The following is an 18,071-nucleotide window of genomic DNA, read 5'->3' on the forward strand; positions in this document are numbered from 1 at the left end:
CTCTACACCAATTTCAACCTCTTGCTCTTCTCCATTTTATTGTATTGGCTTACTATTGTCACATGTGCCAAAATATAGCGAAAAGCTTAATCTGCATACAGATCAAATCATCACAGTGCGTTGAGATAGAACAATAACTATGCAGAATAAAGTGCAACATTATCAAAGTTGATAGTGAAGCTAAGAGACCATCTTTTCACACAAGAATCTGCTAACAGCAGTACAGAAGTTTGTTCTTGAGCCTGGTGTACATGCTTTCAGGCTTTCATGGGAGGGGAGAAGAGAATGCCCAGAGTGGGCCCAGTCTTAGATTTTATGGCTGCTTTACTGAGACCAAGCAAAGTATGGACAGGGGCCCACAAAGGGGTGACGTACCTGTGTCAACAGCTCTGCTGTTTCTCGTGGTCAATGGCAAAACAGTTGCCCTACCAAGCCATTATACGTCCAGACAGAACACCTTCTATGCTGCATCAATAAAAATCAGTAAATGTCAACTGGGACATGGATATTCTAAGAGTGTGGTGACTCATTGCAAACTGTCCTCTTCACAATGAGTAGATCTGCGCTCTATTTCGACCCACTTTATTCTTTCGCTTGTACTACCTCACTGCACTGATCTGAGGTGGTGATTCACACTGATAAGCAGACAAACAGGTTTTTCACACTGTGCCTCACTCAGTACACAGGACAATAATAAACCGAGTTAACAAATACTGGTCATTCAGATTTATTTATCACATGTTCTCGTTGGCATACAGGTTTCCCGTCATAGTCCGAAGATGTACTTGTTAGTAGGTTAACTGGTTATTGTAAATTGTGCTGTGATCAGGCTAGGAATAAACTGGGCATTTCTGGGCAGCACAACTCAGAGCCCTTCCCAGACCTCGACTCACACTGTACTGCAATTTCTGATTTAATCATGGGGCAATTAACAATCACTTAACCTAGCAAAAAGGTCGGTCTTTGGACTGTGGGAGGAAACGGGGAATACACAAACTCCTTACAGACAGCGGGCAGGCCACACCATCTCCAAATAAACGTGCTGGGGTCAGCGTGCAACTGTTGCCACACATCCTGCCACCAAAGCATGTCCACAACGCTCAGCAAACGAGAACACAAGCAACGAAACATTTCTCTCGCGCTCCCCCCCCCCCCACCCCCCCGCCTTTCCAGTTCAGACGAAGGACCTCAGCCTCAAACTTTGACTGTTTGTTCATTTCAATAGATGCAGCCTGAGCTACTGAATTCTTCGAGAGTTAGTCTGGACTTCCTGCATCTGAAGAATCTGTGTTAAACCCCTTTTCTCCTCATTACTACTTGTACATCGATTTCCTACTTCTCCATTCATTAGCCACAGTAACCCCTGCACTCTAGAAGCACAAGCTCTCCTCACACAGCCATCACCTCCCTCACCCCCAGATTCCACCTCACACACTAGGGGCATGTAACCTACGAGTAAACTGGCGAAACTCACAGAAAGAGCAAGCAAACTCCACACTGACAGCGGTCAGGACTGAATCAATGCCTCTGCCACTGTGGCTGCAGCTCTACCTGCACTGCAGTTGGATAAAACCCTGTTACGCAAGAGGGCACAATTGGCCCATTGTTCATTCCAAAATCTATATAATCCAGCAAATTTCTACAGATGTACCTTGAAAGCATTCTAACTGGTCTGTCACAGAGTTCCCAATGCACAGGATTGGGAAAAAGCTGAATAATGTTGTAAACTCAGCCAGCACCATCATGGGCACTTGCCCCCCCTCCCAAACAATTAAGGGGATCTTCAGAATGTGATGCCTCAGAAAGGACCCTCACCATCCATCCAGAACATGCCCTCTCATCACTACCATCAGCAAGGAGGTACAGGAGCCTGAAGACACACAGAACATTTTACTTACAGCTTCTTCCCTCCACCATCACTCACCATTTCGCTTTTTAAAACTATTTTATAGCACCATTGTACATTGGCTACACTGCATTGGTGCTCCAAAGTAGCTTCCACGAAACACGTCAGTGATAACAAACCGGATTCGGAAGTTATCAAAAGCTAGCATGGGAAAGTGGGTAAAGGACCCACAAGCATAACTCAAGGCGATGAAGACCAGAGAATAAGAATTAATTCCACTCTTTCTCGTTTAGTTTGCTTCGCAATGGGTTCCAGGTAACTATGGAAACTGTGAGTGATGTAATGGCATCATGTCTGAACGAAGAAGTTCCAGTTTGCAACGTAGATTAAAACTGAATCGTTCCTCAGTACCGCGCAACTCCTGAAAATGTAAAATTATTAACAATTTTTTTTAATGATACCACAACTTCACTACGGAAAGTGCATCTGGCTCTTTAAAATAAACTTCCGACTACTACGAAAGCAAAACACAATGCTGCACGCGTCACCACAGGATTCAGTCAGATGCAAGGAGAGAGGCTGCCCAAGGGAAAAACCCTCTGTTCAAAAAAGGCAAATCTTAAAACGCTAGTACGAGAGCGAGCAACACTGACCAGCTTCAGAACAGAATGAAAGCAGCGCTCACGGTGAAGCGTGTCCTTATATAACCCGGCTTAACTCGCAGTCACGTGTTTTCAAAAAATCCAATTGCCAATTCAGAAAAACTGTATGTGGGGGGGGGGAGAGTGAGGGGGGAGGGGGGTCGGGAAAGGGGGAGTGAGGGGGGGAGGGGGGTCGGGAAAGGGGGAGTGAGGGGGGAGGGGGGTCGGGAAAGGGGGAGTGAGGGGGGAGGGGGGTCGGGAAAGGGGGAGTGAGGGGGGAGGGGGGTCGGGAAAGGGGGAGTGAGGGGGGGGGGAGAGGGGGGGTCGGGAAAGGGGGAGTGAGGGAGGAGGGGGGTCGGGAAAGGGGGAGTGAGGGAGGAGGGGGGTCGGGAAAGGGGGAGTGAGGAGGAGGGGGGTCGGGAAAGGGGGAGTGAGGGAGGAGGGGGGTCGGGAAAGGGGGAGTGAGGGAGGAGGGGGGTCGGGAAAGGGGGAGTGAGGGAGGAGGGGGGTCGGGAAAGGGGGAGTGAGGGAGGAGGGGGGTCGGGAAAGGGGAGTGAGGGAGGAGGGGGTCGGGAAAGGGGGAGTGAGGGAGGAGGGGGGTCGGGAAAGGGGGAGTGAGGGAGGAGGGGGGTCGGGAAAGGGGGAGTGAGGGGAGGAGGGGGGTCGGGAAAGGGGGAGGTGAGGGAGGAGGGGGGGTCGGGGAAAGGGGGAGTGAGGGAGGAGGGGGGTCGGGAAAGGGGGAGTGAGGGAGGAGGGGGGTCGGGAAAGGGGGAGTGAGGGAGGAGGGGGGTCGGGAAAGGGGGAGTGAGGGAGGAGGGGGGTCGGGAAAGGGGGAGTGAGGAGGGGGGGAAGGGGAGGGGGGGGGGGTCGGGAAAGGGGGAGTGAGAGAGGAGGGGGGTCGGGAAAGAGGGAGTGAGAGAGGAGGGGAGGAAAGAAAAGGCTTGGATTGATTAAAATTTCAAACGACAGATCAGACCACTGCTTGATACCAATGAAAAGTGAGAGCCAACGAGCGGGAGCGAGCGAAAAAAATCAGCCTATATAACAAAAGAAGCCAACATTGATCGACTGCCGCCTGCATGCCAGTAAAACAGCAATGACATTCCGTGACACACTAAATCAACCCCAACAATCTGTAGCCACCTGCAATGGTGGCTGCATTATGGTTCGCTTTTCATCATCACTTTTTAACATAATTAACAAAAAATAATTGATGTTAGACTACTTAAAACCGTTGGGAATTATTTTTAAAAATTGCACTTTGATCAGATAAGGTAAAATAAAATACAAACAGAGCCTTAACAGAAGAAAACGGCAGCCTACTCCCGGGGGAGGGAGACTCACATTGGGATGGTACTGCGGGCCTCTCGTCTTTGTAAGGCATCCATATTTTCTGCATCGGGTTCCTGGTTAGCTCTCTGGGCATGGTGCCGCGTGAAGCTGCAGTCAAGGGCAAGAGGGGAGGGTGTTCTGTTGGGAGGAATGCAAGGTGCCTAAGGGAGAAGTGAGGCTGTCAAACGTGGCACGGCTCTCCTCTGCCTTCCGCAATGCCGCAAACGCAGGCTTTGCGACCACTGCAATATATTCAACTCCAGCCCCGGCTCTCTACCGCGTGAAAGTGACTCAGCGCCGGCTCGATGGCTCTTTTAAATACTTCCCTCGCCGCCGACGTCACCCCCCACGCATCATCGGCCCCATTCCGCCAATGGCAGCTCGGCAAGCAAATAGAGAGCACGTGAAACGCCGCCGCTCTCTTCGTGGATTGGTCCGTGACTTTGATACATGTGCTCGTGTTACAGGTCTCAGCCAAGGGGTTGACTGAGGTTAGAAGGAAGGGAGGATCCTTTTCCGCAATATACAGCACGCTTTGGTTGTAAATAAAAAGTGGAACAATAACGACAAATTAAATCAAATATTGTCAGATGAGAGAAGTTCTTATTTCAGAGAAATTGGATAAGTACATGCATGAGAGGGGTATGGTAGGCTATGGTCGATGGGAGTAGGCAGAATAATAATTCGGCACGAGTTGGGTCAAGTGATCTGTTTCTGTGATTTAGCTTTCCTTATCTCTATGAAAGAATGGGGGGGAGAAAAGAGAAGAACAAATAAACACGCATATTTATCACTGCAGGAAAATATTATTAAGGTATGTTTAGTCTTTGCACTAACAGTACAATAGAAGTTATTTTAAGATGTCTTACTAATTACAACTTCTTGCAAAACTGACGCTGCTTTTGCGGACTATATTAAATATTCCCTTAGGTAATAATGGAGCAGGATTGGACCTGAGAATAGTTACAATTGATTGCTAAAGTTGTAATTTTTATTTTCCTTTGTTCTCAAAACAAAATCTTATTTCCCTTGCACTGAAGTTTAAACCTTGCTCTCCTTAGCATGAACTATACAGTACATTGACAATACGGACAAAGAGAAAAGCCATTTTTGCCCGTGAGATTTCTTCAAGCATTTCAATTTATGCAAACCAATTTTTTTGAACGATTTCATTTCACGTTAGTGTTATAAGCACATTTAAACCGATTACATTTCTTCTGGACTATAATCATGTTCCCATATATTTATCCAGTTGTGATACCGGTCTAACATTTTACTAATAATCTTTAACGGAAAATAAACATTTTTAAGGTTTTTTTGTGGTTAAAGCTTAATTTTTTCCTTTGTGTTCTGCGATGAAGCACTAATGCAGTCGTCTAGACTATTGTATGAAAAAAAGACCGCCCTAATAGAGACATGGTAAGGGGGGGGGGGGGCTAGAGAGAAACCCCCGATCACGTCTCTCACGTACAGGGAATCACACAAAGCTCCTACCGAGAAAACTCTCCCGCTCAGTCACACTAGCATCCTTTGAAAGAAAATATTTCCTGTGACGGGAACTCCGCTCAAGTACTCGCTACGCCAAACAACTATACTTGTCTTAAATCCGGTTATTTCCCTAAATGCGTCGGAACGATAAAAGCGCCGTGCTTTCAAAAGATGGACTTGAGGCAGAATAGATTCGCGCCCTTCACTAAATCCGCTTGGAAATGTCAAATGGTAAAACATTACAATTATAAACCGCTTTGCGCTCATTAGGTATCTACTTTTAGCTGCTGTAACTGTGCTAATCTTCCTAAAACTCTCGATAGCACCCCGACTAAATATGCGCTACATATGATTAAAATGTTACCTGACCTATTAAATAGTTGGAATATGTTCTTCACAAAACTCAATCTATCATTATCAATTCCCGTTGCGATCAATGGGGATACACAAATTAATCCACGATTCCTGCTCGTTTAATCGCATTGATATTGTAGCAATTGACAATCCCGCGCCAGCCTTTCTTCGCAGCGATAGTTTTGTCCTATCTACAATGGAAATAGCAAGTGTCAGCTGATTAAACAACTAAAGTAAAAGATAAGATGCTCTCGAACTAGGATCCGCTTCTAATGACTGCATTTTATCTAATCTATCTGTCAGGTACTTTATACAATAACTAATTAAGTATCTGAATTTAGAGACGAGAGAGACACAGGAGATTCTGAAGATGCTGATAATTTCACAAAGTAAATTTATTATCAAAGTAAGATTATGTCACTATAATGTACCTTGAGATTTGTTTTTCTTGCGGGCATTCACAGGAAAAAATACAAAAATACAATAGATTTTATCGAAAAGCAAAGCCAAACAACCGACCTGCAAATATAAAGTGAACAAATAAGTAAATAAATAATAGTGAGAACGTGAATTGTAGAGTTCCTGAAAGTAGAGTCCACTGCGTTTGGAATCAGTTGGGTGCTGAGGTGAGTGAAGTACAATGCTGGGTCAGGAGCCTAGTGGTTGTAGTGTAATAACTGTTCCTGGACCTTGTGGTGTGGGTCCTGAGACTCCTGTACCTCCTTTCAGATGGCAGCAGCTAAAAGAGAGCAAGACCTGGATGGTGGGGGTCCTTGATCTAGAGCAGTACACACAGAATGCCGGAAGAACTCAGTAGGTCTTCTACACAGGGAGGCAAATAGTCTTCTGCCCTCTTCCTTTCCAGCCCTGATGCAGGGTCTCAGCCCGAAATATGGACTGTCCATTTCCCTCCATAGACGCTGCCTGATCTGCTGAGGTTTGTGTGGGGCTGCTCGAGATCCCAAACTTCTACATGCCATGGACCCCTACCATTAACCGAGGGGGGTCTGTGAGATATCCCCCGCTCTGGAGATATACTGCTTCATATCTCCACTTGCTACTAGAAGCTAGAGGATCTGTAAGTCCCACACCACCAGGTTCAGGAACAGCTATTACCCTACAATCATCAGACTCATGATCCAGCATGGATAACTTCATCCCACCTTAACTCTCAGCTGATTCCACAACCTACAGATTCACTTTCAATAACTCTTTACAACTCATGTTCTCAATATTATTTTTTTCCACATTTGCAGTTCGTCCTATTTTGCAAGTTGGGATGTTTGTCTATCTTTGTTACATGTAGTTTTCCAGAAAATTCTATTTTATCTCTTTATTTTCCTGTAAATACCTTCAAGAAAGCAAATCTCAGGGCAGCATAAGGTGACATATATGTACTTTGATAATAAATCTTCTTGGACTTTGAGATTGAATTTGATATCCCCAACCAAAGAATGAAATTTGGGGCACTTAATGAATGAACCCAGCTCATTAAGAAGATTTCATTGATAAGAGTCTAAATTACCTGACAGAAGAAGTCACTTCCCTGTGCCAATAATTAAAACCTGTTTATTACCAAGCAGCTAGCAGCTGGTTAGAAACATTATTTTCATTCCTATGTTCTCCTGTTACTGAGAAAAGCAGTCTCCTCACTCTCAACATACCTGCACAATAATATTGAAACGGATACCACATCTGTTCATTTGCATTGCTGGTGTAAGACTCCAAAGTCAACTCCTAACTCAAGGTTATTCCCTCTTCCTGGAGGACAGTCCTTTCAATTGTTATGGGGGAGGAATGGGGATGAGATTAATGCCTACAGATTCCAATACGCCGTGCGTATTGCCTGAGCAATAGGCCTGTCTTGCTCTTGCACCTTCCAAAGACTCCAAATCACTACAAAAGGAATCCAGCCTACCTAGTCCTAGGCAGTAATGTTCCACTCCTGTCTGGCCCAGTCTACATCTACCACCCACTCTCCCCTGAATGCTTGTCCCAATACTCCTCATCAACCATTCCCCACCTCAACTCCCTGTGGGAATTCAAGCATCAGATTCTTACTGCTCTTTGGGGAGTCGGGAGATTTTCTTTTAAGATTCAAGTTTATTCATTATAAGTACATTGAAACATACCATGAAATGTGTCGTTTGCATTAACGACTAACACGGCTGTTTTGCTAAGTGCCATTGGTGGAGGAGCATACAGTTTGCTTAGAAGTTTGACTGCTTCAGTCAAAACAACCAAAATGAGGTTCCCGATGAAGGGTCTCGGCCCGAAACATTGACAGCGCTTCTCCCTATAGATGCTGCCTGGCCTGCTGCGTTCCACCAGCATTTTGTGTGTGTTGCCAAAATGAGTTTTGTTGATACCATGAATGCAGGATCATTTAGAACTGAACCCATTGTTGATTGTAGAATGCTTTAGTGTTTCGTTAGTGGAATCAAAAGGAAGAGGAGTCTATATCAGCTTAAAATTTAAAATTTACTATGCTGTGGAGGTCTACATAGTAGTTGTATTATATAGTACACTGAGTATATAGTTGAGATATATTCTATATTGAGGTGGATTTTATAGCTGACCAGGGTGGAGTGTTGTGTAGTTAACATTTCAGTAATATTTGAGTAATATTGTAAATATATAGTTTGATTAAGCATTCTTTGTTGTTTACATAATGTATTGCGTATTATACAGTACGTAAAAGATGTGGAGTTAAAACAAACACTCCCCACCATCGGGGACATTTTCAAAGGGCAGTGCCTCAAGAAGGCCTCTCACCATCGAGCACACACCCTCTTCTCATTACTACAATCCAGGATACAATAAATCTCGGCCCCAAACGTCAACAGTGCTTCTCCTTATAGATGCTGCCCGGCCTGCTGTGTTCCACCAGCATTTTATGTGTGTTGTTTGAATTTCCAGCATCTGCAGATTTCCTCGTGTTTATAATCCGGGAGGAGTTTCTGGAGCCTGAAGACCCACGAGCAACGATTCAGGGCAGCTTCTTCCCCTGCACTATCAGATTCTTGAGTGGCCCCGTGAGCACTACCTTGCTACTCCTCTTTTGCACTATTCACTTATTTTAATTTTTTTACTGTAACATAGTATTTTCATGTATTGCACTGTATTGCTACCACAAAAAAAACTTTATGGCATATGTCAGTGATTCTGATCCAAACCCTCAGATTTCTCAGATCAGCGCTGTCAATCTGCGCTGTACCCAGTAACTGCTGAACCATCTGAAACCTCAAGATATCCATCTTCACTCTCCCCAGTCAGAGTGTGAGATTTGGGGTGCTGAATTGCCACATTTTTGAACCATCATTCAGAGGATTTTGAATGAGAGCATTTTTGCTCTCCTTTCGAATAAGGAGGCTTTTTTCCACTGAGGCTAGGGGAGAAAAAAACCAGAGGACGTGGATTAAGGGTGAAGGGGGAAAAGTTTAAAGGGAACATTGGGGGGGGGGGGGGCTTCTTCACGTAGAGAGTGGTGGGAGTGTGAAATGAGTGAGCTGCCAGATGAAGTGGTAAATGCGGGCTCACTTTTAACATTTAAGAAAAACTTGGACAGGTACATGGACGAGAGGTGTATGGAGGGATATGGTCCAGGTGCAGGTCAGTGGGACTAGGCAGAAAAATGGTTCGGCACAGCCAAGTAGGGCCAGAAGACCTGTTTCTGTGCTGTAATGTTCCATGGTTCTATTGCACAGAGGGTCTCAAGGAATTAGTCACTTCTTTGTAACAATAATTATGACCATTTGTAATGAAGCACTTCATTATTTTAATTCATATCCTCTTCTTTTGGTGAAACAAGACACCCAATTCTCTCCCACTGCTACCTTCTGCCCTCCAACTTGCTTTATGCTCCACTTTCCTCTCCCAACTACTCTGAACAGTCCACGAACCCATGAACACTGTCTTGCTTTTTTGCATTATTCATTTATTTCTGAGTTTAACTTTTTATGTATTCCACTGTACTGCATCTGCAAAACATCAAATTTCATGCCAAATGTCAGTGGTAACAATCCTGAGTCTGATTCTGATTCAGTCTGCTCTGGGTGTGACTCCAGACTCACGAGTCTTAACTGGTTCATCGGTTAAGGACACAGAGCATAGATCATGAACAGGCATTTAAAAAATTTAAATGATTGTAACTTTAACTTTCCCACAGTCACAGAGTGATTTGTCATCATATCTTCGGATCAATGGCTCGTAACGCTGGTTCGATCACTTGACCACGATGTCACTGTATTCTTACATTACTGCACTGAATTCCACCTCACCGCACAGGGCACGGGACCTGGAAATTACTGATTTACAGCAATCCTGAATTTCCCTAAACCTGGCATTGACCTCTGTTCCACTAGCCGAGAATTTCAGAACTCACTCTTCCACATACACGAAGCATTTTGTACATTTATATTAATAAAAGTCAATTAATACAGTATGTCTGTGGTAAGCTCAAAGTTCAAAGTAATTATTAAAGTACGTATATGTCACCATATATGACCCTGAGATTCATTTTCCTTGTGGGCATTCACAGCAGATACAAAGAAACACAATAGAATCAATGAAGAAACTACAAAGGCCGGCCAACAACCAATGTGCAGATACAAAAGAAAACAAATAATAATATCAATAAATAAATAACACTGAGAACATGAGTTCCAGAGTCCTTGAAAGTGGGTCCATAGGTGTGGGATCAGTTTAGTGTTGAGGTGAGTGAAGTCACCCATGCTGGCTGCAAGGTATTAACTGTTCCTGAACCTGGTGGTGTGGGACCTAAGGCTTCCATACCTCCTTCCCGATGACAGCAGCGCGAAGAGAGCATGGTCTGGATGTTGGGGATGGAGGTCCTTGATGATGGATGCTGCTTTCTTGTGGCAACGCTCCTTGTAGACCTGCTCAGTGGTGGGTCTTCACCCGTGATGGACTGGCCATTATCCACTGCTTAGTTGCATTGTATTAACTGAAGTCAATAATTACACTCGGTCTATGGTAATCTCAGTATGTCTTTGATTTTAATTATTTTTCTGAATCTTACTTTGAACAACCGTATTTAGATCAGATTAGATTAGATTCAATTTTATTGCCGTTGTGATACAAAGCCGAATGAAATGCAGTTAGCATCTGACCAGAAATGCAAATAGTGTTATTTGCAAAATAACTGCAAATAAAAAGTGAATAAAACTGCGAATAACACACAAATATAAAAGTACTGATTCAGTGCAATGTGGGTGCAATACTGCTTAGCGCTGTGATGTGAGGTTCAGCAGGGTCACAGCCTCAGGGAAGAAGCTCTTCCTGTGCCTGCTGGTGCAGGAGCAGAGGCTCCTGTAGCACCTACCTGATGGGAGGAGAGTAAAAGGTCCATGGTTAGGGTGAGATGCATCCTTGATAATGCTTTCTGTCCTGCCCAGGCAACGTTTATGGTAGATATTCTCAATGGTGGGCAATTGGGTGCTGATAATCCGCTGAGCAGTTTTCACCACCCGCTGGAATACTTTGCCATACCATACCACACTGAGATGCTTATGATTCTATAATTTATTTCATATAAATGTACTACTTCCAGAGAATTTGCAAGAACGGTGTTAAATCCCAGGGAATAAGGAAGACATTTTCAGTATCAATAATGTAGCAGCAAAACTACTTTACAGGGTCATATTACACATTCGTTTACTTTGATATGTTTATGAGCTTTAATTATTACAGCAGACTCTTTTTTCCCCCAAACGATTTATTTTAAAAGTTTTCGCAAATCAGTATGGTTTACTAAAAAGAACTCACATGCATCTGATTGTAACGATGATAAGCGTTTGCTTTATTTGTTACATGCTGTCAAATCAAATCAGATGGGTGAAGATATTATTATTTTTCCTATCTATGGTGTGGTCCTTTCACACATTCCCAAAAGCTCTGAATGTTCCCAGAGCGATTCCAGTATCTAACGAGGAAACTTGCGGATTTAAATCCAATTCTAGATGCAAAACTAATTCAAAGTAAGAAGGCAGCTCATGGCGAGTCTGAGGTCACCCGAGTCAAAATACACCATTGTTTCCTCTTTCAGAAACCAAGGTTCACGTACCAGTAACCTTGACTTGATGAACAAGTCAAACAGGGCAATAGTTACTGTCCAGTCATTGGTCACTTTATTGGGTATCTCCTGCACCCGATAAAGTTACCACTCAGTGATTGTTCGTGGTCTTCTGCTGCTGTAGCCCATCCACTTCAAGGTTCGACGTGTTGTGCACACAGAGATGCTCTTCTGCACACCACTGTTGTAACGCATGTAATTATTTGAGTTACCATTGCCTTCCTGTCAGCTTGAACCAGAATGGCCACTCTCCTCTGACCTTCTTCATTAACACGGCGTTTTCGACCACAGAACTGCCGCTCACTGGATGTCTTTTTTGTTTCTCGCACCATCCTATGTCGACTCTAGAGATGTTGTGAGTGAAATTCCCCGTTTCTGAGATACTCTAAACCACCCCGTCTGACATCAGCAATCATTCCACAGTCAAAGTCACTTAAATCACATTTCTTCCCTCCTTCATCCCTCTCCCTCCTGTCTTCTCCTATCATTCCGGATCTCCCCCCTCCCCCACCTACTTTCAAATCTCTTACTATCTCTTTTTTCAGTTAGTCCTGACAAAGGGTCTCAGCCTGAAACGTTGACTCTACTTCTTCCTATGGATGCTGCCTGGCCTGCTGCGTTCCACCAGCACTTTTGTCTGTGCTGCTTCCCCATTGTTTTGTTTGACCTGAACAACAACTCAGCCTCTTAACCATGTCCGCATGCTTTCATGCACTGAGTTGCTGTCACGCGTTTGGCTGATTAAACACTTGCATTAATGAGCAGGTGTACCTAATAAAGTGGCCACCGAGTGCACACAGGTATCCCGGTCCATCAGGGATGAGATGGGCTGAACAGCCTCGTTCCATGCTAAATTAGTCTAATACTCTACTCTGGGCTAACGAGTGAGCCTTGGCATGCAAAGGTGGCAGATTTCTTTCCCTAATGGATACTGGCTTTCTTATAACAATTTAATTGCCTCACTTTTACTATTTCTAGTTATATTGGGTTGAACAGGGAAATGACAAGAATGTAATATTCATTGTGCAATGCCAAAAAACTGATGTTATGAATCTTTTGGAGCTACAAGGGTGTGGCACTGTTGTGTGTTATATGTGAGTGTGTGTGCACAATTGCACGTTCCAGTTTCTGAAAGGCAGTATTGACTTAGACTTGAAGCGGATGATGGCAGTCATCTGGGTTTCATTAACGCTGCTCAGACAAGGAAAACAACTATTGAAACTGAGGGAAATTAATGGCCTGATCCAGGACCAGATCTGAATCCCACCGTAGCAAATGGGGAAATTAACAGTGAAATGCCAGTCTCAGCAATGACAATCACAAAACTATCATGGGTCTGTAGATGGTCAGTAACTTTAAACGCCTTGGCAATATCATTTCAGAGAAACTGTTTCTGGAAGCAGCTTGTAAAGAAGGCACAGCAGCACCTCTGCCTAGACTCAGCATGTCATCTAGAACTTTGACAAACGTCTGTAGGGTACATCCTGACTGGGGGCATTGCAGCCTGGTATAGAAACACCAATGTCGATGAATAGAAAAACCTATAAAAAGTAGTGGATACAGCCCAGTCCATCACAGGAAACTCCATCCCCACCATTGAGCACATCTACAAGGAGTGCTGACCAAGAAAGCCACGTCCATCATCAAGGACCCCCACCATCCAGGCCATGCTCTTTTCTCAATGCTACCATCAGGAAGGAGGAACGAGAGCCTTAGGTCCCAGTTTGCTTTCTTTTGCACACTGGTTGTTTATCCGTCTTTCTTTGTGTGTTGATTTTCATTGATTCTATTGTACCTCTCTGTTCTACTGTGAATTTCAGGGTGGTATATGGTGACATGTTGATATTTTGAAAATAAATTTTCTTTGAACTTTGATCATCAAATTCATGACAGGATGTCCTTACCCGATCTGGCCTCTGGTGACTCCAGACTCAGCAGACTCACAGTCCTCGGCTGTGCCCGGGTAATCAGGGATGCACAATAAATGCTTGCATGCCCAGTAACGTGTACTAGATTTTGTATACCAGAGAACTCATTGAAACCTATCAGATATTAAAAGGCCAAGATGGAGTGGACGTGGAGATGATGTTTCCTGTGGTGGGAGCGCTTCGGACCAGAGGGCCCAGCCTCAGAATAAAAGGATGTCCCTTTAAAACAGAGATGAGGAAGGTAGTGAATTGGTGGCATTCACTGCCACAGATGGTTGTGGATACCAAGTCACAGGGTACATTTAAAGCTAAGGTTGATAGGTCCTTGATTTGTAAGGGCATCTAATATCACGGGGAGAGGCAGGAGAATTGGGCTGAGAAGGATTGATCGAATGGCGGAGCAGATCTGATGGGCCAAATGGCCTGATTCTATGAATGAATACATTTTTGAAAACAAGATTCCCTGCTCCTTTGGTATTTTGGTCAACAGTCTGGCTGGCCTACATTTGAGCTACGGGTTTAACGATTTATCACAGGACATGAAATAAGAGAGAGAGAGAGAGCAGGGACAGCATTGAGTTTGTGATGGCCTTTGTGAAGTGGACTGTTGTGCTGAATGTCCTTCAGCTCTCATTGAATCATAGGGAGTCACAGTGTGATCACACAAGTCGAATATGATGTTCTCCTAAGGGGTTGCCGTTAATGGAGAACGCACGTGCGCGAGTTTGTTTGATGCGGGGAGGCCGATGCATGGGTATCAACAGCACAGTCCTTAATAGGTCAGGGTTAGGGTCCAGTGGCATGGAATGCAAGGTGACTGGGACCCCTTCACTGCCATTGCGACGCGTCATCACCTTCTGCCAGCTCCATCACTGAGACTGGTTGGATCACCTCCCCTTCACCTTACTTCACTATGAGCAGCTAAACTCCTATTGCTCTTGAGGTCTCGGGAACTCTGCCTCGAGACTCATTTTCTTGCAGGCGTTCACAGGGAAAAATAGAGACCCGGCATAGAATGAACACTTGGCAGTTCAGTCCAAGACCCTTCATCAGAACTGAAGAGGAAGGAAGGGGCAGAAACCAGAATAAGAAGGTGGAGGGACTTGGTGAGGTGAAGAGATGGGAGGTGATAGGTGGAAGGGGTAAAGGGTAGAAAAAGAAGCAACCAATGTGAAAACGGAGACAAACTGTGCAAATGAAAAATAATATGGAGGGCATGAGTTGTATAGAGTCCTTCAAGTGAGCCAGTTTAGAGTTGAAGTCAGTGAAATGATCCACCCTGGTTCAGAGGCCTGATGATTGAATTGTTCCTGAATGTGTAGGGTCTAAGGCAGGGGTCACCAACCTCTGACCAGTTTAATATTGACAATATTCTTGCGGACCGGCCGGGGGGGGGGGGGGGGGGGGGGGGGCGGTGTTAATCGCGTCCTGAATATAGGTGATAAGTCAACTATAAATCACTTATAAATGGCTTATACACTCAATTTTGTTTCTAAAAGGGTTAATCCAATGAATTTAATATTAAATACACAGCGCATATTTTCCTCGCATGAACATAGTGGTAAGTTAATAAGTTAATTATAACTCACTTGTCAGACAATAGCATCATAACATTTTAAGTAACGTTTGGATATTAAACACACAGCGCATATTTTCCTTGTGTGAACATATAAAATCATTGCAACACACCAGTGAGAGGACAAGGTAAGGACCGGAGGTCCCGTACCAGGGCCGCGGCGGTCGCAGTCCGGAGAGAGCGACCGACCGAGCGAGGAGTGCGACAGGGCGCACGCCCACCCTCCTTGTAGGTAGGATCTATCAGCCGACAAAAGTTTGGCTTGAGGGATGACTTTCAGTAGATCGCAGCGAGGTAGCTGCTCTGCTACTTACAAAATGCTGAGCCCGAATTAGGTCATCTGCGAATATTTTAGCACCGGGTTCCCCACGAACATTTGGTGTGCTAAACAGGTTTAGAGGCGGCGCCCATGTGTCCGCATTCCAGGCCAGTAGTAACGGCACTTCTCACTGGCCATGCAACGTGGCCGGTTACCCGAGGCCAACCAGTGATCCCTGGCATGAGTAATGACCTAGCGTGCGGTCAAGTGGGCATGACAGGGAATGAGGAAAGGTGCAGCTGACTCATATCGTTTCATATCGACAAATCATTATCATTTCCTCATGGCCCGGTAGCACATGCTTCGTGGCCCAGTGGTTGGGGACCACTGGTCTAAGGCTCCTGTACCCCCTCCCTGATGTTAGTAGCAGGAAGAGGGTATGGCTTGTATGGTGGGGGTCTTTAATGATGGATGCTGCTTTCTTTGGGCAGTGCTCCATGTGAATGTTCTCAACGGTGGGAAGGACTGGGCTTTATCTACTTTTTTGGAAGAATTTTCTGTTCCTGGGAACTGGTGTTTTCATACCAGGCCATGATGCGACCAGTTAGGATACTCTCCACCGTGCATCTATAGAAGTTTATCAAAGTTTTTGTTGATGTGCCAAATCTGTGCAAACGTTTAAGAACACAGAAGCTGTGTGGTGCCTTCTTTGTGATGACGCTTATTGACTGAACCCCCATCACCCAGGAGATGCCCCCTTCCCATTACTACCATCGAAGAGGAGGTAGGAGAGCCTGAAGACACACACTTAACATTTAGGAACAGCTTCTTCACCTCCAACATCAGATATCTGAACGGTCCATGAACCTGTGAACACTACTTCAATATTTTTGCTTAAGTTACTTACCGTAATTTTTAGTCTATGTTATGTATTGCACTGTACTTCTGACTCAAAATAACAAATTTGTTGACGTATATCAGTGGTAATAAATGTGATTCTGACAGATCCTCTGAAATGTTAGCTGCAAGGTAAATCTCCCCAGACCCCCTCCAATGCATTTCCAGCCTTATCATGAAACTGTTGCTGCTGATAGAACACAGATAGTGTTGGCTGGGTTTCTCCTTTAATATTTCACGCTTCCTCATTTTCCACAGCATGTTAAAATCACTGGGTCGCAGAGGTAAATATGCAAGAGTTTCATTTTATCAAAACAACTACTGTTGATCGTGGTGGCACAGCTGGTAGAGCAGCTGCCTCACAACGCCAGCGATCCGGGTCCGACCCTGACCTCGTGCGGAGTTTGCACACTCTGTGCGTGGGTGCGCCAGATTCCTCCCGCTTCCCAAAGATCCTCCGGTAGGTGAATTGGTCTCGAGGGTCAAAAAGGTTTCAGAGCAAATTTATTAACAAAGTACGTATATGTCACCAAGTACAACACTGAGATTCATTTTCTTGCAGGCACTTGCAGGAAAATAAAGAAATACAATAGAATTTATGAAAAGCCATACATAAACAAAGATCAACAAACAACCAACACACTAAAGAACTCAATACTCCAGGCAGCATCCATGGAAAAGAGTACAGTTAATGTTTCAGGCCGAAATCTTTCGGCAGGACATTTCCGGTCAAAACCCTTCAGCAAGACATTTCGGGTCTTGGGCCGAAACGTCGACAGTACTCGTTTCCACAGATGCAGCCTGGCCTGCTGAGTTCCTCCAGCACTTTGTACGTGCTGCTAGGATTTCCAGCATCTGCAGATTTTCTCTTGTTTGTGATTGGATTGCTGCCAAACAACCAATGTGCAAAAGAAGACAAATCATGCAAATAAATAATAAATATTACTGAGAACATGAGTTGCAGACTCCTTGAAAATGAGTCTGTAGGTTGTGGAATCAGATCAGAGTTGAGGTGAGAGAAGTTATCCACGCTATCCGCCACACCGCTGCCAAGAGAGGAGACCGGCTGATCTGTAACTGCAGCTCTGAACGCAGACTACCTGGAGTGCGATTTGAGCAAACAAGCTTGTAACTCACAGAAAAGATCATGACTCAGGGAGTTTCTCTGTAACTTCCTCCACCTCCAACGGGATCCCACTACCAGGCACATCTTTCCTCCCCCCCCCCCCCACCCCTTTCTGCTTTCTACAGGGATCGCTCCCTACTCGACTCACTTGTCCACCCTCATCCCTTCCCACCGATCTCCCTCCCGGCACTTATCCTTGTAAGCGGAATAAGTGCTACACCTGCCCTTACACTTCCTCCCTCACCACCATTCAGGGCCCCAGACAGTCCTTCCAGGTGAGGCGACACTTCACCTATGAGTCGGCTGGTGTGGTATACTGCGTCCGGTGCTCCCGGTGTGGCCTTTTATATATTGGTGAGACCCAACGCAGACTGGGAGACCGTTTCGCTGAACACCTACACTCTGTCCGCCAGAGAAAGCAGGATCTCCCAGTGGCCACACATTTTAATTCCACGTCCCATTCCCATTCTGATATGTCTATCCACGGCCTCCTCTACTGTCAAGATGAAGCCACACTCAGGTTGGAGGAA

General features: G+C 45.0%; 1 protein-coding gene across 6 annotated transcripts in view; it reads right to left on the bottom strand.

Moving 5' to 3' along the window:
* The window catches only part of pfkfb3 (6-phosphofructo-2-kinase/fructose-2,6-biphosphatase 3), a 92,961-nt gene that overhangs the window by 41,077 nt on the left and 33,813 nt on the right, over positions 1 to 18,071 (bottom strand). For 5 of the 6 annotated variants that reach the window (XM_073066537.1, XM_073066534.1, XM_073066535.1 and 2 more), the window contains exon 1: positions 3,832 to 4,101. The exons of the other annotated variant lie outside the window; for it this stretch is intronic. In XM_073066537.1, the coding sequence (XP_072922638.1) occupies positions 3,832 to 3,913 (82 nt within the window). In that variant the 5' untranslated portion in view covers positions 3,914 to 4,101. Of the gene's footprint in view, positions 1 to 3,831; positions 4,102 to 18,071 lie in introns of those variants that run through there. 6 annotated transcript variants of the gene reach the window in all.

The sequence above is a fragment of the Hemitrygon akajei genome, chromosome 14, assembly GCF_048418815.1.
Source record: "Hemitrygon akajei chromosome 14, sHemAka1.3, whole genome shotgun sequence".
Classification (NCBI taxonomy): domain Eukaryota; kingdom Metazoa; phylum Chordata; class Chondrichthyes; order Myliobatiformes; family Dasyatidae; genus Hemitrygon; species Hemitrygon akajei.